We start from the raw sequence: 22,712 nt of genomic DNA, 5'->3' as shown, positions 1-22,712 counted from the left end.
CGTGCGCATGCTCCTTTCTTAGCTGCCTTTTGCGCAGTCGTAACCCGGATTCTGACGCCTGGGCGGGGTTGATAGCATACTGTGCTTGTAGGCCGGTGAGCCTCGCTGCGCGCAGGCGCGGAGTGTTATCCTTGGTCACGTGGGGAAAGCGGAGTGGGGGGCGGAGCCCGGGGTGGGGGGGCCGGTTTGTTGTGGTCGCCATTTTGCTGGTTGCATTACTGGGTAATCGGGGCCCTAGCTCGCTGCGTCCGCCGGATACCTTCAGCCAGTGGGCAGGTCTGAGCTCGGGCTTCCCGAGCAGCTTGAGTCCCCTTGCCCGCGCCCTCAGGTAACAACGCGGCTACAGGTGGGGCGGCACGAGCTCGCGGGAAGGGGGCAGTACAAACCCGCCCTGCCCGCGTCGCCGCCAGACTTAGCACGAGGCCGAGGGAGGAGAGCAGGGGGCGGCGGGCAGGTGCAGTGCAGGCCGTCCCTGACTATTCATAGTCGGATTCTTGGAAGGGGCCGAGCCCGAGGGAGCAGTTTTGGGAGGGCGACTGGGAGGGGGTAGCGGGGCCCCGCTCCCGCCCTTTGTTTGGGCTCGGCTCCTCTGGCCGCATCGTCGTCGCCTAGCAACAGCCGTTCTGAGCTGCGATTGGTTGAGCTCTTGGCAGCAGCAACCAATGGCACGGTTGTTGCCATGGCAGGTGCGGACTGCCAAGCTCAGTCCGGCCCCGCCCGCCGGGGCTCCGCCGACCGGGGCGGGCCTCCAGGGTGGGGGGCGGGACGCCTGGGTCCCCAGGGGAGGGTGGCTGTGCGGGGCGGGGCCGGCGGGGCGAGAGTTAACCCGCCCCTCCCCCGTCCACCTGCTTTCCCCCTTCCCCCGCGTGCCCCGGGCTGACCCTCGTTCCCTCTCCTCCCCGCCCCCGGCGGCGGCGGCTGCTGTTGTCACCCACCGGGCCGCCTGTCCCGCTTGCCCTCCCCGCCGCGGGGCTTGCCGGGCCGGCCGGGCCGGGACAGGCGGCCGTCTCCTCTCTGCCGCCACCGCCGCCATGCTGGCCGCTCGCCCACCCCACTGGGGGCCCCACCGCGCCCCAGCCCCCCGTGGGCCGCGCGCCAGCCCTGACCCGGGTAGGGGGTGGGTGCTGGGAGAGACGGTCCTGCTGTGGGAGGGCCCCAGGGAAGAGGTGGTTTCGGGTGAGGGGCGGGGGAGCGCCAAGAGAGAGGAGGGATCCTGGAGTGGCAAGGCTTGGCATAGGAGAAAGGGATTGACATGGGAGAAGGCCTGTGGGGAGAGGATTTTGGTGTGGCAGGTACTCTGGGAGGGGAGAACTCTATGTGATATTTGGGGAATTTGGTTCTGGGGGCCTTCTAGGAATGGGCACAGTTGTGGATTGACTTTGATGTAGAGAAGAGTAACTGGAGAAAGGGCCCTGGTAGGAATATTGGATGGGGGAGGAGGGGAAGATCCAGTGTAGGGGAGAGAAGGGCGAGTGAAGAGACGCCTCCTCCTTGCTCCCATCAGGAGAAGTGAGCCTTGATTGGGAGGGGGAAACATGGATTAATATGGGGAAGATCCCTGATGTGGCACAGAGAAAGTACCTTGGTGGGGGGGGGCTGATGTGGGAGAAAATGGTATAGGGATGAGGTCTTGGCATGGTATGGGGAGGGTCCCCTGGGAAGGGGGTGCCCTGATGCATGAGAATGTCATAGAGGTAGGATTCTTTTATATAGAGACAATCCTATGTAACAGGATAACCTTGGTGTGGTCCCCAGGACCCTGATGTGGTTTTAGGGGCCTGCAGAGGACTCTGCTATGGGTTTGGAGGGGACCCAGAGTTCTCTCATGTGGTTTGGGGGATCCTAGAGTTCTCTGGATTTAGGGATCTACTGGGAAGGGTAGATCTTGAAGTGCAGGGATCTTGTGTGAGGGGGCGCTGGGGAGGACCACAAGCAAAAATGGGAACCAAGAGTGAACCCTACCCCCTGTACTGTCTGTGGTTTCTTTTTCTTCTCTTCCTCCCCCCGATTATTGGTGTCTTTCTGTCCTTTCCTTTCATGCCCTATATCCCTGCCTGGCTTTCAATCATCCCCGTTCATATGGTCCCCTCTTTGCGCCACCTATTTCATTTATTTGGTAATCATTTGTTGAGGGACTCTGCTGTGCCCACCCCCCGCCGCCCCACCCTCTCTTTCCCCTTTCTACATTGCCACCTGTTGTCCTTTTTCTCCTCTCCCTGTGTGTTGCCTTCTTTCTGATGTCCACCTCTTTCCCGCCTGGCCCTTTCCCACACATCCGCTTGTTCCATGTTGTTCCCCTGCCTCCCGCCTACTCTCAGGTCTCAGCGGCGGTGGCAGCCGAGGTGCAGGATGCGAGAAGGCGCCCCCCGGCCGGGCTCCCGCTCCAGGCCTCGCTCCCCTGCGGCCCTCTGAGCCCACCATGGCCGTTCCACCAGGCCATGGTCCCTTCTCTGGCTTCCCGGGGCCCCAGGAACACACGCAGGTATGCGTTCAGCTGGCTTCTCACCTGCCTGGGGTAGGGGGAGGCTGGGGATAGAAGGGTCTTGGGGGTGAAAGATATTTTGGTTACCCAGATCAGCTTCCCGGGGGCAGGAAGGGCCCATCTGGAGTGGAAGAGAATAGAGGAGTTGCTGGCCGAATCTGTTTGGAGAGCCAGGGTTCAAATCCTGACATGGTGGTTAAATGTCTCGGGTTCTCCCTGCTTTAGTTTTCTGTTCTGTAAAGCAGAACCAAGAATGATACCTACCTCACAGGGGTGCTGCGAGGTTAAACAAGTTAACGAAATGCATGTAAAATGCAGAGAACAGTGCTTGGCACCTAGAAAACACTCAATGAATGTTGACAAAGGAAAAAAAGGTCCAGAGTAAAAGACAGGCTGGCGGGGCGAAAGGCAGTGAAGTTTGAGCCAAAAGGATCTTGGAGCCAGCAGCATCTAAGGGTACAGAGTCAATATTCCGGGGTGGACACTATCAAGGCTCTGTAGGGCTTGAAGCTCGATGGAATGGGAGGTCCAGGCTGCTGGATCCCAAAACACTGGGCAGAAACATGCAGAGTTGGGGGTGAGGGATGGGGCATCCCCACGGGATGAGGGTAAAGCCTCATGGCAGCCCTCAAGATGGGACACCCAGAATGGATGGTCTCAGGTGAAGGACTGGAAAGGACAGCCCACATTTTCTATCTAATCTCTCCCACAGAGGTTCAGAAAGGAGTAAAGGTGTGGGATGAAAGGTCAAGGGTAAATAGTTGATCATTCATTCACTCAGCAAATCTCTGATGACCACCCACTATGTGCCAGGCCCTGCTCCAGGCACTGCAGATACAGCAAGAACAAGACAGTCTCTGCCCTTGGGGAATTTCTATCTTGGTGGTTGTCACACAGGAACCAAGTAAATCCGTGTGTGGTAACGATAACCCAGCCACCCAGAGGGTTCTCCCATGGTCTGAGGTGAAGGCCTATCCTCAGTGCCCACCCCCCAACCTGACCCACAGGTATTGCCTGATGTGCGGCTGTTGCCACGGAGGCTGCCCCTGGCCTTCCGGGACGCGACCTCAGCCCCGCTGCGCAAACTCTCCGTGGACCTCATCAAGACCTACAAGCACATCAATGAGGTGGGTGGGGGGCTAGGGAGCAGGGGCTGAGGGTGGGGGCTGAAGGGTCCTGGCTGCCAGCACAGGTCACTCAGCTGTCTTTATCTTCTGGCTGGCTGGCTGGCTGGGCAGGTATACTATGCGAAGAAGAAGCGGCGGGCCCAGCAGGCACCACCTCAGGACTCGAGCACCAAGAAGGAGAAGAAGGTCCTGAATCATGGTTATGATGACGACAACCACGACTACATTGTGCGCAGCGGCGAGCGCTGGCTGGAGCGCTATGAGATTGACTCACTCATCGGCAAAGGCTCCTTTGGCCAGGTGTGGGAGGCCCCCCTCTACCCTGGCCCTGGGATCGGGGCATCCACTGATGTTGACCCACAAAAGAGTGGTGCCCTGCTCTGTCCCACATCCCCTTCCCCCCATTTCCTCACTTTATGACATGCCCCGCCCCGGCAGGTGGTGAAAGCCTATGATCATCAGACCCAGGAGCTGGTGGCCATCAAGATCATCAAGAACAAAAAGGCCTTCCTGAACCAGGCCCAGATTGAGCTTCGGCTGCTGGAGCTGATGAACCAGCACGACACAGAGATGAAGTACTATATAGGTGAGGCCTGGGGCAGTGGTACTCCCAGTACGGAATGGGGCTGGTGTCTTTAGGGCAAGGGCTGGTCTGTAATTCCCTGATAGCAGTGATTCTCCTGCCGCCTTCATGACTTTTGCCCTATGCCCATGATGGTGCCAGTCGAAGTTTATTGGGTGCTTGCCGCTGCAAGCCTATTGCAAGCACTTTAGATGAATTAACTGGTTTCAGTCTGACCACGGCCCTGGGGGGAAGGGGCATCTTGGCCCGCAGCTTGGAGAAGAGGACAGGCATGTAGATGCTATCACTTGGATAAGGTCACGACGTTTGCACTCCGGGGCTGTAATCTCACCAGGCAGTGGGCTCCAGCACCTGTCCTCTTAACATCTATGTCAGTCTTTTTCCTCTTTCCCATACTCATTGATTGCTCTTAGAAAAAGCAAGTACATTGAAAGAGTGTGTTTCCTTAAATACACATCCTTACCCTAAATGGAAAGCCAGTGTCCGCTGCACAAAAATAAACAGAACTGAGACTAAAACAATGTTAGAAAATTAAGTGAGGAAATGTAGAAGGGCATTAAAGACCCATCGGCACCAAAAGGAAACGTTCTCTTTGGTTTATCAGAAAGTTTGACAAGATGGGGCGCCCGGGTGGCTCAGTGGGTTAAGCCTCTGCCTTCAGCTCAGGTCATGATCTCAGGGTCCTGGGATCGAGGCCCACATCGGGCTCTCTGCTCGGCAGGGAGCCTGCTTCCCCTTCTCTCTTGCCTCTCTGCCTACTTGTGATCACTCTCTGTGTCAAATAAAATCTTTAAAAAAAAAAAAGTTTGACAAGAGACTTGAAGAGAATGAACTTGTCTTTATCACGGAAGTCATTCTCTTGATGTGACTCAAGTTCTAGACCATATAAAAACGATCTGACTAGCCGCCGCTTCCCGTGGGCACCCCACAGTTTGGCCAGAGCTGCAGAAGCAGAATCCCCGATCAGCTTCCGGCCTCTCATTACTGTGTGCCCCAGGCCGCCTCTGGCCCTCTCTGAGCCTCAGCTCCTCCGTCGGCCCCTCTCCACCCCCTTGCCCGCAGTGCACCTGAAGCGGCACTTCATGTTCCGGAACCACCTGTGCCTGGTGTTCGAGCTGCTTTCCTACAACCTGTACGACCTCCTGCGCAACACGCACTTCCGCGGCGTCTCGCTGAACCTGACGCGGAAGCTGGCGCAGCAGCTCTGCACAGCGCTGCTCTTCCTGGCCACGCCCGAGCTCAGCATCATTCACTGCGACCTCAAGCCAGAGAACATCCTGCTCTGCAACCCCAAGCGCAGCGCCATCAAGATCGTGGACTTTGGCAGCTCCTGCCAGCTTGGCCAGCGGGTGCGGCACGGGGCGGTGCGGGACGGCATGGGGGCGGGGATCCTGGTATGGGTGTGGGTGTGGTCCGGGCGGGGGCGGGGCCAGCTGGTGACTGGCGTCCGAGGGGCGGGGCGGGGGTTGCATGGTGCTGCCCGACGTGGCGGGTGCTTGAAGGATAGTATTGGGACGGGGTGTTGGCGGCACAGAGTCGTTAAGGCCAGTGAATGGGAGAGGTAAAGGAGAGGGCCGCAGGGTATAGTACCCACTAGGAAAGAAAGAAGCCCGAGGAGACGGCCAGCAGGGTATAGTACCCACTAGGAAAGAAAGAAGCCCGAGGAGACAGGGCCAGCTTTGGGCCGTCGGAAGGGGCAGGGTGGAGTCGGTTTGGTAAGCCAGGAGTGGCACTTGGATAAGTTTGCTGACCCTGTGCTTTTAATGCTGTGGAGGAAGTGTGGGGCGGGTGCTTTAGTTTTGCAGCTTCGTGTGAACAGGCATTTGAGATGGCTTGGAAAGGGTCTGGATTGGGTGGGTGGCAAGGGCCTTGGGCTCACACACTGCTGACCTTTGATAACCAAGAGAGGTCCAGGGTCAGGCTTCGGGATGGAGATCTGGGTCAGACTAGGCCACCAGAGACTTCTGAGGCTGATGAATTAAATGATGGTGGTGGCTCCTGGAAGGTGGGTGCTGATAACCTCAAGGTTTGGAGCCCCTATCCTCCGTTTTCATGGAAGGAAGCTTATCTTAGCCTTGGGTATGTCAGCAGCGCCATTCGAGGAGGCTGGGACCTCTGACTGTGGGCCTCTTCCCTGCTTCACCCCCAGATCTATCAGTACATCCAGAGCCGCTTCTACCGGTCGCCTGAGGTGCTCCTGGGTACACCCTATGACCTGGCCATTGACATGTGGTCCCTGGGCTGCATCCTGGTGGAGATGCACACCGGAGAGCCCCTCTTCAGTGGCTCCAATGAGGTGTGCTCCCGGGGAGGGGGGTGTGCTGGAGCGGGCAGAGGCCCGGCTGGGCTGGCCTGCTAACCCTGACTGCCCACCTGCTCACAGGTGGACCAGATGAACCGGATAGTGGAGGTGCTGGGCATCCCACCAGCCCCCATGCTGGACCAGGCACCCAAGGCTCGCAAGTACTTTGAACGGCTGCCTGGGGGTGGCTGGACCCTACGAAGGACAAAGGAACTCAGGAAGGTGCGGCCCCTGCCCCGTGCCGCTCCTCCCACCCTGGTGGCCCCTCACTCTCTCACACTTGGGGCTTCCTTTCTCCCTGCTTCCTCTCCCTTGTGTCTTTCCCTTCCTTCCTCTCCCCCTTGTCTGTCCTTTCCTTCGTCCCAGCCCAATCCATCTCTCCTACCCACCCCACAGCTCTTCTTAGCTTCTTTCCTTCCACTTTCTCTCTTGTGCCTCTGTTTCCCCGTGTGTGTCTCCCTGCCCCTCCTGCCCACTGACGGCCACTCTCTTGCCCCCCCTCCCACCCCCTCCCTGCCAGGATTACCAGGGCCCCGGGACACGGCGGCTGCAGGAGGTGCTGGGCGTGCAGACGGGCGGGCCCGGGGGCCGGCGGGCGGGGGAGCCGGGCCACAGCCCCGCCGACTACCTCCGCTTCCAGGACCTGGTGCTGCGCATGCTGGAGTATGAGCCCGCCGCCCGCATCAGCCCACTGGGGGCTCTGCAGCACGGCTTCTTCCGCCGCACGGCTGATGAGGCCACCAACACGGGCCCGGCAGGCAGCAGTGCCTCCACCTCGCCCGCACCCCTTGACACCTGTCCCTCCTCCAGCACCGCCAGCTCCATCTCCAGCTCTGGTGGGTGCCCGGTGCCAGTGGGGCCGAACAGGGAAGGGAGGGAGGGTGGGCAGCTCTGGTTTGGCCTGACCTGGGGGACCTTGCCCCCCTGGGCCTTCACCTAGAGCTGTGAAGCTGCGCCACCCTGAATTTGAGAATGGGTGGGGCAAAGAGGGCTCTGACCTGGTCTCTGAAATTGAGCTTGAGCTCACACCTCTAAAACTGCTTCTGACTCTGATACCCAGAAGTGAGCGCTGACTGTAATCTGAAAATTGGGCCCCATCCTCCAAATAGGCTCTGGTCCCAAGGCTTGGGCCTGGGTCATGAACCAGACTCAGCCACCAAAAGACCCTACCACCACCTCTCCTCACTTAAGGTTTCTCCTCATTTTCTCCCCTGGCACTTCCAGGAGGCTCCAGTGGCTCCTCCAGTGACAACCGGACCTACCGATACAGCAACCGATATTGTGGGGGCCCTGGGCCCCCCATCACTGACTGTGAGATGAACAGCCCCCAGGTACTACTGGGTGCCTTGGGGACTTGGAAGTTGGTAGTGGGGTATCTGGGACTTTAAGACCTGGGTCTCCATCACCCACTGTTTCTTTGCTCCTTTAGGTCCCACCCTCCCAGCCGCTGCGCCCCTGGGCAGGGGGTGATGTGCCCCACAAGGGGCATCAGGCCCCTGCCTCCGCCTCGTCACTGCCAGGGGCCGGGGCCCAGTTATCCCCACAACCCCGATGCCTTGGCCGTCCCCCATCACCAACCTCACCACCACCCCCGGAGCTGATGGATGTGAGCCTGGTGGGCGGCCCTCCAGACTGCTCCCCACCTCACCCAGCGCCTGCCCCCCAGCACCCGGCTGCCTCAGCCCTCCGGACTCGGATGACAGGAGGTCGTCCACCCCTCCCACCCCCTGATAACCCTGCCACTCTGGGGCCTCGCTTGGGCCTCCGTGGTGTACCCCAGAGCACGGCAGCCAGCTCATGACCCAGCCCCCTCCCTGGGGCCCCTCCTGAAGCCATACCCCCCATCTGGGGGCCCTGGGCTCCCATCCTCATCTCTCCCCTTGACTGGAATTGCTGCTACCCAGCTGGGGTGGGTGAGGCCTGCACTGATTGGGGCCTGGGGCAGGGGGTCAAGGAGAGGGGTCTAGGCGCACCCTCCCCATAAGGACTGGACCCTTAGCCCCCTCTCCCCCCCCTTGTTTTCTATTTATTGTACCAAAGACAGTGGTGGTCCGGTGTCGGGGGAGACCCCCTTCACCCTCGGGCCCTAGGAGGGGGTGGGGGCAGGTAGGGGGAGATGGCCTTGCTCCTCCTTGCTGTACCCCCCAGTAAAGAGCTTTCTCACATGCCTGCCTGAGCGTTTGCAGGGCCTCGGCTCCCTCACCTGGCCCTCAGAGGCATGGTGGGGAATGGTGTTTGGGGAGGGGGTACCAGAAGAGCTTTGTCATGTGGGATGCGTCCCTGGGGAAGTTATGGCTGTTGGTGCAGACATGGGGCTGCAGGAGGTCCTGAGCTACGGAATCCTAGACAGAGATCCTGGATAGGATCCTAGCCCACGTTTGTCTTTTCCTTGGTAAACAGAGACCCTGAAAGAGTAAAGCCCAGTTCTGGCCTCTCTCTGGAAAACATCAGGATCTGCCCTAATAAGCCAGGGCTTCCACAGAGTCTGCAGGGGCGTGGTTCTTTATGCCAGGCAGGCATCTAGCAGGTGCTGAATGCATGTAGCAGGCCTTATTGGTGCCATCTGGGGGATGGCAGGCAGGCAGTGGGTACAGAATTTACCCCCGCCGTCTGGTCTCACCCTGTGGAGCCATGACGGAGAAGAGCATTTTGAGATTCTCGGGCAGAAAGATATTCCCGGGGTTCCAGGTAAGTGGGTCTCTTTCCATAGCAATCTGGAAACTTTTGTCTCCCAACTGGCCAAACCAGAGCCTCCTGATTCGGAGGTACCTACCATCTCCCGCCACTGGGGCGCGATGCTTCCTGGGAAATGGAGTTCTACGTAGCAGTCCCTTTCTCCTTTTTCGTCAGAGGACTACAAAGACCAGGATTCTTTTCGCTCACGAGTTAGGGACGGCCTCCCGAGGTGCCAATAGGCATTCAGAGACGGAGGGGGGTGCCCGGATGCTTTGAGGCGGGCTATGGGGGAGAAGAAGGCCGTGATTGGGTAGCGTCGGCAAGGCTGTGCGCGAGTGTTGAGTTCTCTCAGGCGTGCGGCAGGTGGGCGAAGGTGCTGCTCTGCGAGACCGTGCAGGTTAGGCGTCTGTGGTCACAGAGCAAGAGGTAGGCGCTGAGGCCCAAAGCGGCCCCAGCGCGCGGAGCATCGCTAGCCGCGGTGTCCGGCTCAGCTCGCAGGAAGCCCCGGTCGGTAGGAAAGCCAGGCGGAGACGCGAGGAGAGCGGATGTTCGGGAAAGGGGGCAGAGTGGGACGTGGAGGGAACCCAGGCGAGGCACGGCTGGGGAAGCATTCTGGGAGGAGCAGGAGCTGTCGGCAGGACAGGTCTCCAGGAGACCTGGAGACAGGATGTTTGCGGTGGCCGTGGTGCGGTGGTTTGCGCACAGGCAGCAATGAGAAGCAGCCTGTTGTGTGAATGTGAACTGCGGGAGATGTGGTGTAGGAGATCTAATGGAAAGTTTGTATGAATTCGATCGCGGAAGATTTTATAGGCCATTTAGGGAGCTTAGGCTTTGTCCTAAGGGCATTGAGGAGCCACGGGAGGATTTGTAGAAGGGAAGGGGCATGGCCCATTTGCTGCCATCAAGGAATAGATTGATGGGAAAGAGACTGGGGTCTGGGAGCTCAGGGTGGTGGTTGTGGCACCATCCTGGGCAAAAGGTGTTGGGAATGAACCAGGGCAGGAGTCTTGGTTGGGACAGAAGAAAGGGTATGTGTAGGAGAGGTGTCCAGAAGGCTGAGCTGACAGGATATATGGCTTACAGGCTGTGTGGAAAGGGAAGGTAGGGAGGGGCAGGGAAAAAGTTATCTCCAGCAGGTCGAACAGCGCCTGGCATATGGTAGATGCTTAATTAAAAAAAAAAATTTTTTTTTGAATGAACACAGGAGGCAGATGCTGTTATGATCTCCCTTTTGTAAACAAAGATACTGAGGGCAGATAAAGTTAAGTAAGTTACCCATGATCACATAGCTAGCAAATGGAAGGCCCAGGATTGTGTGTGTGTGTGTGTGTGTGTGTGAGAGAGAGAGAGAGAGAGAGAACCATTAACTTAGCAAGATGCAGGATAAACTTTGAGACATCAGCAGGGTCCAGATCATGTAGGTCCCTTAAGGAATTTAAGATAAGCATGGAAATGTATGTCCCACATTTCAGTTTCAAACCCAGAACCTCTCCCTGACCTGCTGACTGACTGCCCACATGATATCTCTTCTCTCAAGATATCTGTAGTCATCTGGAGACGTGTCTTGACCAAACTGGAGACCGGTCTTTTCCACAAAACCTATTGTCCCACAGTAAGTGCCGCCTCCATTGTCTTATACTCATGTCTGGTCCGTCAGCAAAGTATATTCAGAATCTGACCATTTTTTCCCACCTCCACTCTTGTCACCCTGGTCCTGTCCACTCTTCCGGCCTGCCTACACCATCACAACAGCCTCCTCAGTGGTCTTTGTTTTCCCTACAGTCTGTTTCTCATACGCAGCCAGCGGGACACTGAATACCTTTATCAGGGCCCTTTACCTGGAACACTCTTCTCCAGATAGTAGAGGCTCACGTTCATCTCCTTTAGGTCTTTACTCAGATACCATCTTCTCCCTGAGAACTTCCCTGGCCACCATTCTAGAATTACATAACTGATATTTGTATATGTGCTGCCGAAGCGAGCACTATAACTGACATTTGTATATTAACTTTTCTTTAACTCTTCCTTAGGATTAATCACATCACTATTTAACTCACTATATAGGTTATTTATCGTGATCATTGTCTCTCTGTTCTCTGTACCCACAGCAGACCATAAGCTTCCTGAGGACAGGGGCCTTTGTCTACTTCATGCTTTATCTTTAGCATCTAAAAGTGCTCCTGGCACATAGTCGGGGCTCAGTAACTGTTTACCAAAAGGATGGTTCAGTGGGTGCTTTCAAGACACAGATTATCTAATCCAACATGCTAGGGACTCTGTCCATCCCTTTTCCACAGGACTTTAGAGGACTGCCTTAAAGTTTTTTGATGTCTTAGACATTTGACAAGTATTTCATCTTGCCTTGCTCTGTGCTCAGCATCGGGAACACAGCAGAGAACAAAACAGTTTCCCTGTCCCAGGAGAGTTCAGTCTCAAGAGTGGGGGTTCACATCCTCAGCTAATCCTACAGACAGGAAATTAGAAAGAAAGTTAGAGAGTGCCATAGGAGCACTTGGCCAGAAATCTAATCTGGACCCTAGGAAGTGGGGTTCAGGTGATGAACGTATAGGCACTAAGGTGTTCCATTAAGGGGTAAAAGTGTGAGGATGCCTGGGTGGCACAGTTCAGTTAAGTGTCCAACTCTTGGTTTCGGCTTAGATCATGGTCTCAGGGTCCTGAGATCAAGCCCCATATTGTACTCTGTGCACAGCATAGAGTCTGCTTGTCCTTCCCCCTCTGCTCCTCCACCCCATTCTCATAAATAAAGTCTTTTAAAAAATAAAGAGGTGAGAGAGAGAGAGTGTGTGTGTGTGTGTGTGTGTGTGTACGTGCACTCGCATGTTTGTTGGTTGGAACCTAGAGGCTGAGGGGGAGCAAGAGGCCAGGTCATGTAGCCCCCGTAAGGAATTTGGGTCCTTACCCCATGTATAGTGGGAAGTCACAGAAGGGTTTTAAGGCGTGAGAGGAGATGCAGTCAGTCTTGTATATCAGCCATCCCTCTGGCTGTCATGTGGGGGAACTGACAATAAGAGGTTGAGTATTGAAGTAGTGAGACCAGTGACAAGGCTGCTGTCCTGCGATTTAAAAGTCTGCCACTGCAGAAGGCCACACATTCTTTGCTGTTTCTCCCATCAGGAGGTGGAGCGTCTTCCTTGTCTTTCATGTAGACTGGCCTGTAACTTGTTTTGACCAGTAGAATGCCATGGAAGTGATGTTGTGCTGGGTGGGTCCTTAAGAGGCTGGCAGCTTCTGCTTTCCCTCTTGGGGCTCTGGGCTGCTGTACAGAGAAGTCCAGCTACTCCGCTGGAGGGAGACATGGAGACAGACGTGGATAGAGAGAGGCCCAGCCAGCCCCTAGCGGCTCCGCTGTGTTGGCTGACGGGCCAGACACGAGTGATGCCATCTCGGATATTTTCACCCAGCTCCCAGCTAACGCCCTGTAGAATAGAGCCTCACCTTGCCCTCTCCGCTTTGCTCAAGGTACAGAATCACAAGCGAATAAATGGTTGTTGCTATTTTTAAGCCGCTGTGATTTGGGATGATTTGTTACTCAGCCAGAGCTCCCTGAAACAAGCTCTCTGAGATCCTTTCATTTTACATTTTACGGATTCACTCATCTCAGCCCCATGGTCGCCCTGTGTGGGACTTTGGTTATTCCTGTCACACAGAGGAGGAAGCGAGAGCACAGAGAAGCTAACAGGGTTCTTGCAAGCTACCCGGCTCGGAGTAAATACTGAATGTGCGACTGCGTTTACACCTCAGCTTGAAAGTACCCGTAATCGGTAAAAAAAGGGGCAGTGAGATGAATGCGAGTGGCACTAACCCGCTTCTTAGTGCTTCCAAGGCTCCGTGTCGTCGTCACAGGATGGGGATTCTAATAATATTCGTCTCAGGGTCTGCCAGCGCAGGTGCCTAACACGTGCGGGGACTCTAATTCCTGGGCAGCACACAGCCAGGGTTCTCGTGGACAGTGGCCTGAGGGCCACAGGGGTGAAGCCGATTTCTTGGGGGTTCTGGCAGAGAGACAGGCGGGTCCTTGGTGATGCGGTCGAAGTCCTGGGTCAGGCCTCACCCAGCGTGAGCAGAGTGAATGACTTCTGGACTTTCCCATTAGGGAAACCAGTAAGTCTCATTTACGCCAAGTTACATTGGGTTTTCTGTTGCGTGGAACCACCATCCTAACTGATTCTGGGTGTTTATCTGTTTGTTGACTCATCAGATGTTGAACACTTACTTGCATCCAAACACTGTTTTAGGGGCCGGTATTAGAATAGTAAACAAGATCTTGGAAAGCCCTGTCCTTGGTAAAACTTCCGTTCTCATGGGGCAGGTGGATGCTAAGGAAATCGGTGTTGATCGTAAGAGCTTGGAAGGTTGGTGGCGTGGGAGGGGTGGAGGAGAAGAGGGGTAGAGAGTGACAAGCTCTGTGATGAAACGTTAATGCAGGAGAGACCTCCCCAAAAGGGAGGAAGCCAGCTGTGCATATGTTTGCTAAGAAGGACATTCCAGGGAAAACAAGAGGCTTCAAGGCACGTGGGGTGTGTTGGAGGAGCAGGAAGGAGTGAACAGGACCAGAGTGAACCAGCGGGCGGGAAGGGGACAAGGGCCCAGGGCATGCGGGCTTGATGAGCAGACTTGAACTCAATTTGCAGCGAGGTGGGCAGGCAGGCAGAGCATTTTGGGCTCAAGCACGATGTGATCTAACATCATAGGATTTCTCTGGCCACCCGGTGGGCACCAGGATGGAAGCAGGGCTCCACTGTGAAGGCTACTGCACTAGCCCAGCCAAGAGATGGTGGTGGGCCTGGCCAGAGGTGTTGTCGAATTTCAGATATAATTGAAATGACGAGTGGGCAGGATTGGGGTTATACAGGTGTGGGGTGAGGAAGAGAAGTCAACAACTCTAAGGTTTTTAGCCTGTGCAGAGAGAGGAGGGCTTGCCCAAAACTGTGTGAGGAAGGCCCAGAGAGGCTGTGGGTCTGATCAGCGTCCCCGTGGCCTTGCCGAGCACGTGGGATATACAAGTCTAGCATTCGGGGGCCGGATCTGGGCTAGAGATTCAAACGTGGGGGAGTCACTGCCATCTTCGTGGCATCAAGAATGAGGTTACTAAGGGAGAGTGGAGGTGGAGATGGGGTCTGGGAGGCAGAGCAGGGGTCCACTGGGAGTTGCTGCAGGAATCTGGGTGAGAGACCCCAGTGGCCTGCACCAGGGCGGGAGCAGGAATGAGCAGCGCGCTGGAGGCATTTTGAAGACAGAGCCTGCGGTGGATTGGTCATGGGCGATGATGGAAAGAAATGGACTGGGGGCTCATGAGAGCAGGGTAGAGTCGGAACATAGGGCAGGGACTCTGCTGTCTTCCTTCCCCTGGGCCCTGTGGTCCCTTCAGTCCCTCTGTCCCCATTCCAAATTCTGCAGACAAGAAGTGGATTGGGGTCCGGCGTCCAACACTGCTCCGCCTGCTGGAGCTGGAGCATTGCCACAGTGATGTCTGTGTGCCAGGAGGGGCCGTGGACTGCGCGGTCACCTGCAGTATTCACAGGTGACTGTTTCTGACAGTTGGCGTCTGGAGGGCAGGTGTGTGGGCAGAGGGAATGATTTGGCCCATTTGGTAGGTCGGGGGGACAGACCATCTGTGTAGCCTGAGATGCGTCCTGCATTGGGTGAATGGGGCAGGGGAGACTAGGAAGGGGGGAATCTGGCAGGCTCTGGGCTCAGAAGGGACAGGGTGGGGTTGAGAGAAGTGATGGCGGCCCAGTGCACCTTCTGCCACCGCCAGCGTTTCCAGAGTAATCAGGAAGGCAGTCATCATACCATGGCAGCTTCGGGAGGCCGGGGGTGGCCAGAGCCCGAAGAAGCACGTGACCCAGTCTGAGGTATCAGGAAGGACTTCGCCGAGCAGAGACACATGAGGCGAGGATGTGACAAGCCAGACGAAGGCAGCTAGGGACTCCGCTGTGGCAACTTAGCGCCAAGTCAGCAGAACATAGACTTTAAAATTGTTTTTATTTAGTAATTTTGGATTTACACAAGAATAGCAGAGATAGTACAGAGACTTCCCATGTGCCCAGCTCCCCCTCATGCTAACTCCTTACAGAACCGCAAACGTACCTTCGTCAAAGCTAAGAGGTGAACGTTGGTTAGTGTTGTATTAACAGAACTCCGGACTTTATTCATATCCCACCCGTTTTCCCACTAACGTTCTTTTTCTGTTCCAGGATCCAATCCAGGATACCCCGTTGCGTTTGTCCGTCATGTCTCCTTGGTCTCCTCCAGTCTGTGACAGTTTCTCAGTCTTTCCTTGTCTTTCATGACCTTGGCAGGTTTGAGGAATACTGGTCAGGTATTTTGTAGTGTGTCCCTCAGTCTGGGTTTGTCTCCCGTTGGTTCTCCCAGTTAAACTGGGATCATAGGCTCGAGGAAGAGTCCCGCTCAGACAGGGGAGGCTCGTTTCTTGAAGGAGGCATCCCCCAGGGCCCTGCCCTTTCCTCACTGTGTGTGTCAGAGCAAGTCGCAGGATCCAGCCCACACTCGAAGGGAGGAAAATTCCATTTCAGTTCCTGGGGGGGGGAAATGTCGAAGGCTTTGGCTTCATGCATGAAAACCACCACAATAATTAATGAATGTGGGAAGGTACTTTGAGGCTGTGCAAATGTCCTGTCTCTCAAAGTTCCTCCCCCTGATCTCGGCATCCATCAGTGGACCTTGCCTGGGATGGTTATTACAGTGCTGTTTGTTTGGTTTTTTGTTTTGTTTTAATTGGCTCTACACCCAATATGGGACTTGAACTCCTGACCCCAAGATCAAGAGTTGCATGCTCTTAAAGACTGAGCCAGTCAGGCGCCCCTACTGTGGTGCTCTAATGATGCTTTTCTCTTTTCCTCAGTTCTTCTCCCCACCCCATCCATTTTATTTGTATTGTCATTAATTTATATCAGTACGGACTCATAGATATGGATCATATTCCTTCCACATAACCCAATTATCATTGTAATTAATGTTTTTTACTCAGGTTGTTACAGGTTTGGCCACAGAGGCCCTGTCAGGTTGGCTCCTGTGTTCTTGACTCCTTTTTTCCCCTTCAAACACCTCCTTACTTTCTGGCACCGTAAGACGCCCCAGCCCTCAAGTCAGCTAGCTATCTGCCCGGGGAGCCCTGGTCGGTTTTACTGGAGAATGGTAGCGGAAACCAAGGTCCACGCACTCTAGGTGCTCGTCTCTGGGCCGTCCCTGCCTCGAGGCCCTCCCAGCTGACGGAGCTCGGAAAGATGTCTGTACAAACCAGCGTGGACACATACCTCTGCATTTCCGAGTGTGTGTGTACAGCTAGGTGTCTGTGTCTGTGCTGATGGGTTCACCCTGCCAGCTCTGACCCTGAACCGGGGGCTTCGCTCCTGCCACACCCCCCGACCTTGCTTTCTTTATAACCCCTTTCTCTGCCAACGAGAACCTGGCTCAGGGGGCACTTTCTAGTGCTCATTTTATTGGCCATCTTGGCACAAATCAGCATTGTTCGCCATTCCTGCCTTCTCGAGGAGCACTCTCCCCTAGGTTTCTGTGGTGCTGCTGTCCCCTGATTTTTCTCCTCTGTATTGTTTATTTGCAAGAAGTTCCTCTGATTTCACCAGCCCCCACTTACATGTTGGGGGTCTTCTCTTCTTCCACCCCCTGGGCCATCTTACCTGCTTTTATAGCCTGTTTCCTGTCTCTGTGCTGGTAATGCCCACTCACTCCCTGACCTCAGCCCTGAGTGATCCCTGGACCCCTAACACTCACTGCATTCCAAATTCTAAAGCTGCTCCTGCTCCAGGGGTGGCCCCTCCATACCCCAAGTTTCCAGAAGGAGCCTTGGGCCTCATCCTTGATGCTTCCCTCCCTAGCACCCCTTCCTCCCAGCCCGACCCATCAACCTCCATAGCTCGTCCACTGGGCTTCCCAGATCTCTCCTACTTGCCCTCTTCTCCCCTTTCAGAGCCCTGCCTTGGTCCAACCCTGCCTCTTCCACCATGGCTCTGCCTGGCCTCCTCCCTGGCCTCCTAGCTCTCACGCTGGGCACTTGGCATTTGGAGTTTTGTGGACCACAAATCTGATTGTGTCTTCCTGCTTGAAGCTTTTCCACGTTTCTCCAGCATCCTGAGGACAAGGTTCTAACTGATCCTGAGGGCCTGGTGTGATCTGGCCCCTGACCCTCACCCCAGCCTGTCTCCCCACCTGCCTAAGCTCCAGACACACTCAACTTCTCTATCCTTGAGCATGACCAGCACGGTCACCTGGGTCTCCGTGCAGACCCTTCCGGAGCCCCAGCCATTTTCAGTCCAGCCAGTCCCACCCAACCCACACTCCACCCACTTTCTCCCCACTCACATTATTTTGAAAGGATTCCAGACACCATCATCTGTAAGGCTGATGAGTAAAATGAAACCAGTGATTATTTCTGAGTGTTGGAAGGGGGCGGGGGCCTTTAAGGAAATGTTCACAGTGACTGTTTTTTTACTGAACACTAACATAACACCACTAGTTCTTGTGGGAGAGAAAGTTAACAAGGAGGGAAAAAAAATCCCCTTGTGTTTGAGTTTTAAGAGGCAAAAAACTTTGAGGAGTCATTTTCTTACTTTAAACATCGCACAGTGGCAGGACCGGAAGGGCTCTGTTTCTCTGGGCGCTGTGGGAGTCATCAAGGCCAGAATGAGCTTGTGGAACGTGCTTGTAGGCTTTCGTTTGACTCACATCCACCTGAGGGGATTTTCTGCTATTGATTTTCACAGTGACTGTTAGCACAACTTCTGTAACGTATCTAAGTGATGTGTCCCGCACTTCTGGAACGGCCGGCCTCTCTAACAGGGTCTCCTACGTGGGAAGGAAGCTCCCTCCGTGTATCAGCGCAGGGAGAATTCTCATCTTTGCGGGTCCTTGACGCCAGTGACTGCTGGGACACTGAGCTCCCTGTAAAGGACCCCGGAATGCATGCGCTTGGAGACATCCTGTGGCTTTGAATCTGGCAGACACACACTATGTAGTAACAATGGCCACATTTTGTATAATAAAGGCCCGCATTTCTGCCGCCACCCCCCTCAGCCCTTCACATGCATGAGCTCACGAACCCATACAGCCCTTAGGCAGCTGCCGCTGTCACCCCCCACCCGGGTGTCAGTGGGGCACTCAGAATTTACATCAGTTGCTTCGGGTTCCCTAGCTCGTAGGTGGTGGCACCAGGATTTGAACCCCAGAGTCTAGCCGCACGCGCATTGTCTGCCTTCAGCCGCCTTCTCTTAAAGGAGGCCCCCGCACTTCTGATAAGGCACTTTCTTCTTTTCCGAGGAAGGGCTTAAATTACTTTCTTCTCCACCCACTAAAGTCTTTTTCAGCAGCCCCAGTTATGTGGAAAGAACAACGCTTAAGTTCTTTTGCTTTTAGGGACGATTTGAAACAAACACAGATGCAGAAAGCAAAGTCTAATGAATGCTGGTGTCCCCATCTCCCGGCTTTGGCCCTTGTGGCCGCTCTGGCTCCGCCCACATCCTGTACATTTGCTCCCCTGCTCAATTAATTTACAGCAAATCCAGGTATGTTTTACTAAAAAACCTGTTTTAGAGAAAAGATCGCCTGCAGTCCCCAACCCCAAGGTCTCCCCCTGCTGGCCAATGGACGACCTTCCTGATTCTCTAACGCAGACGATCTGTGCGCGGGGTGATACTATCACTGGGCTCTGTCCCTGGCTCGTAACCCTATCCCCCAGGCCTTTCTCCTCGTTGCTCTGAAACCTGAAAACGATCCGATCCCTCTTAGTGACTGTGGAAAGGCTGGGGTGGCTCGGCCAGCCCGCCCCCCGCAGTGGGACATTTAATCTGCTCCTGGCGTTTTGCCATGATAGTGGCCTCTTCCCTTATTTGGGTTATTTTCTGGACGCCTCCTCCACTCCAACCAGGTCAGGCCTCCTGAACTTGCACTCTGTAACTTCACTTGAACCGTACCACCCTTCCCGTAGTCAAAATGAAGCAGGGTTTTGGGTGCTTCTCGGTTAATGGCCAGGGGAGCTCCGTGAGGGCAGGAACCACGTCTGTCTTGATCGATGCCATGGCCCCGGCATCACCCAGCACAGGGCCAGGGACTCGGTCGGTGCTCAGTAGTGGTGAGGAATGAACGAATGAATGAGCGATTGCCGAGGTTGGTAGCTGGGCAGTTTTCATGGGGGTGGTAAGAAGCCACAGAAGTGTTTGGAACAGAGCCAGACCCATTTTTCCTCAAACTCATGCACCTGTAAGTCCCCTGGGGTCTTCTTAAAATGCAGACTGAGTCAGTGGGACAGGGAAGGGCCTGAGATTCGCAGCTCTAGCAAGCTGACAAGTGACGCCCGCGCTCTGAGTAGCCACGGTCTTGCCACTCACGTGGCGCTCGAGCACCTGAAATGTGGCTAGTATGAATCGAGAGACACTGGAAGTGTAAGATACCCACCAGATTTCAAAGACTTAGTACAAAAAAGAATGTAAAATATCTCAATAATTTTTATATCGATCACATGTTAGTACAGTAATATTTTGGATATATCAGGTTAAATAAAGTATATTATTAAAATTAACTTCAACTGGGTTTTTTTTAACGTGGCTACTAGAAAATTTTTAATACGTGGTGACACATGTCTGGGGTTCTCGTTATGTTTCTCTTGGATGGTGCTGATCTAGAACACTCCAGACACCCTGCCACCCCTAGCATTTGTATGTGCTTTTTCCTCATTTGGAGCATCTTCTCCCCCTTTCTCCCGGCCTCCTCCTCACAACTAATTCCTACCGTTTTTCAGGTCTGAATTAACATGTCTCCTCCAGGAAGCCTTCCTTTACACCCCTTCTGCCAGGGTGGTCCAGTGCCGCTTCCAGGCTTCTACAAGTCTGGATTTCCCCCATCTCGGTCCTGACCATCTGTGATGTCAGCATCTCCTGTCTGTCTCCCTCTGTAGACAGATTTATAATGAGGATGGGGACAAAGTCTGTTCTGGCCATCACCTTATCTCCAGGACCTGGCACCGAATTACTATTTTGTGAACTGAATGAAGAAATGACAAGTCAGATGTGGGCTCTGCACATCTTATGAGGCTGGAGCCAGCTGTAGTGGTATTATTTTTATGGATCCCAGCACCAGCACAGCATTGCCTCTGCTGGGCGTGCAGTAGCCCCATCGTGGGCCTCCCCGATCTCTTGGCAGAATTATTCTGCCTCTGCCCCTGAGCTACCCGGGGCTCCTGTCTCCACATGTGTCCTCTGCTGATGGCCCATGCCTGAATGGGGACTCTCTCAGTTAATACATATCCACTGTTGTTGGTATGACACAGATTGGTACAGATTTTCCCAGTCTGAGATTTATTTTTCTTTTAATTGCATAGAAACATTGCTTTTAAAAAGTAGTCATGGGATGGAGCGCCTGGGTGGCTCAGTGGGCTGAGCCTCTGCCTTTGGCTCAGGTCATGATCTCAGGGTCCTGGGATCGAGCCCCGTATCGGGCTCTCTGCTCAGCAGGGAACCTGCTTCCCCCTCTCTCTCTGCCTGCCTCTCTGCCTACTTGTGATCCCCCCCCCCCCCCGTCAAAAAAAAAAAATCTTTAAAAAAAAAAAAAAAGTAGTTATGGGGCCTGGGTGGCTCAGTGGGTTAAAGTTTCTGCCTTCAGCTCAGGTCATGATCCCAGGGTCCTGGGATCAAGCCCCACGTCGGGCTCTCTGCTCAGCAGGGAACCTGCTTCCTCTCCTCTCTCTCTGCCTGCCTCTCTGCCTACTTGTGATCTCCATATGTCAAATAAATAAATAAAATCATAAAAAAATAATAAAATAAAAAGTAGTCATTAAGAAATATTCTGTTGGGGACGCCTGAGTGGCTCAGTGGGTTAAGCCTCTGCCTTCGGCTCAGGTCATGATCTCAGGGTCCTGGGATCGAGCCCCGCATCGGGTTCTCTGCTCAGCAGGGAGCCTGCTTCTCCGTCTCTCTCTGACTGCCTCTCTGCCTACTAGTGATCTCTCTCTGTCAAATAAATAAATAAAATCTTTAAAAAAAAAAAAAGAAATAGTCTGCTGGTCTTCTCCCTTCTCCATCCCTCTACCATTGCTTCAGTAGTTTTGTAATGAATTTGGTACGGAGAGCCTCTCTGCCTCATCGGTAAGCAGGGGAAGACCAGGGAAGGCCACACTGAGGTCATCATCCTCTTCTCCCAACCTGCTTGGGCCCCCCTCTGTCAGTGTGGCCATGGTCCCCACACCCTCCCTTGCCATCCATCACATCCCTCCTCTTTCCTCCACACCCTGCCTGTGTCCCTACCCATCAGACTCAGAATTACAGTCACTACACTCCCTTCCTCTCTCATGATCCCACCCATCTGACCGAAGCCTGCCCATAATTATATAAACATCCAGAGGGGAAAAGAGAGATGGCCACACTGAGGGTCTACTTTATGTCTTCAAATTGATAGAACTTAGGATGACTGCCCAGGGGGACGGAGATTAGTAGGGCCTCTCATGCACTGTGGGTGGGAGAGCAAGTCACTGTGGCTCTCTGGAGAATGGTTTGGTATTACTTTGAAAAATCAGCCAGGTTGAGGATTGGAGTCCCTCACACTCAGCATCTCCAGCCCTAGGCACTTCCCCAGAAGAGACCTGAGTATATGCAGTAGCCGAGGTGTCCAGTAACGTTCATATGATGCTGTTCAAGGGCAGAAGATTGGAAACAAACCTGGCGTCCACTGGAAGGAGAATGGGTAGATCATGGTACATTCACACAGAAAAGTGTTAATACAACAGTGAAAAGGAAGGGCCCAAAATTGCACAGGAAAAAATAATGTTAATAGAACAAAACTCAGAAAACTCCATATAGAATGACTTTTTTTTAAATGGATTTATTTATTTGAGAGAGAGAGATACCATGCTGAGCAAGGAGCCCAACACGGGACTCAGTCCTGGCCAGGACCCTGAGATCACGACCCAAGTGGAAAACAGATGCTTGACTGACTGAGCCACCTGGGCGCCCTAGGATGACATTTTTATAGAGTTCAAATCCAGGCACAAGGAGACATCGTTTAGACTTAAAAAGTATGGGACAAAAAAACTCTATCTTAAAACAGCAAGGGGCAAGAGAGAACCTTTTGGGATTCATTGAATTATGCATGTAAAATGAGTATGTTTTATGGCATATAAATTATGCCTCCATAAAGTTGAATTAAGAAGAAATGGGCAGGGCGCCTGGGTGGCTCAGTTGGTTAAACGTCTGCCTTCAGCTCAGGTCATGATCCTGGAGTCCCGGGATCAAGTCCCACATCAGGCTCCCTGCTCAGCAGGGAGTCTGCTTCTCTTGCTGACCTCTCTCCTCTCATTCTCTCTCTATCCCTCTCAAATAAATAAATAAAATCTTAAGGGGGAAAAAAAAAGGAGATGGGCAATTGCCTGGCAATTTGTTGGCATTCAAGAAATGGTGTAATTTTTAGGTAATATTTTTATTGAAGTATAATTTCATTGAATTTTTCTTAAATGTTGGAATTTAACAACCCTGGGACAGACAAGTTCTGGATTTT

The 22,712-nt window shown here is 54.1% G+C and overlaps 1 protein-coding gene across 5 annotated transcripts; it reads left to right on the top strand.

Annotated features, from left to right (window-relative positions):
* Window positions 1-174: 174 nt before the first annotated feature.
* On the top strand, window positions 175-8,659 carry DYRK1B (dual specificity tyrosine phosphorylation regulated kinase 1B). Of its 5 annotated transcripts, XM_032842219.1 has the most exons (12): window positions 892-1,110; window positions 2,319-2,482; window positions 3,490-3,609; window positions 3,721-3,909; window positions 4,048-4,195; window positions 5,255-5,541; window positions 6,342-6,488; window positions 6,576-6,716; window positions 7,015-7,050; window positions 7,135-7,330; window positions 7,719-7,825; window positions 7,924-8,659. In XM_032842219.1, the coding sequence occupies exons 1-12, from the start codon at window positions 1,032-1,034 to the stop codon at window positions 8,293-8,295; spliced, it is 1,986 nt and encodes a 661-aa protein (XP_032698110.1). In that variant the 5' UTR covers window positions 892-1,031; the 3' UTR covers window positions 8,296-8,659. The 5 variants fall into 5 exon arrangements, with proteins under 5 accessions (XP_032698113.1, XP_032698108.1, XP_032698110.1 ...); XM_032842222.1 differs by lacking the exon at window positions 892-1,110 and adding an exon at window positions 175-328 and having other exon boundaries at window positions 7,015-7,330; XM_032842217.1 differs by having other exon boundaries at window positions 891-1,110; window positions 7,015-7,330.
* Window positions 8,660-22,712: the final 14,053 nt, after the last annotated feature.

The sequence above is a fragment of the Lontra canadensis genome, unplaced genomic scaffold (genome assembly GCF_010015895.1).
Source record: "Lontra canadensis isolate GAN:19392208 unplaced genomic scaffold, GSC_riverotter_1.0 scaffold125, whole genome shotgun sequence".
Lineage (NCBI taxonomy): Eukaryota > Metazoa > Chordata > Mammalia > Carnivora > Mustelidae > Lontra > Lontra canadensis.
This window is presented reverse-complemented; position numbering and strand designations above follow the sequence as displayed.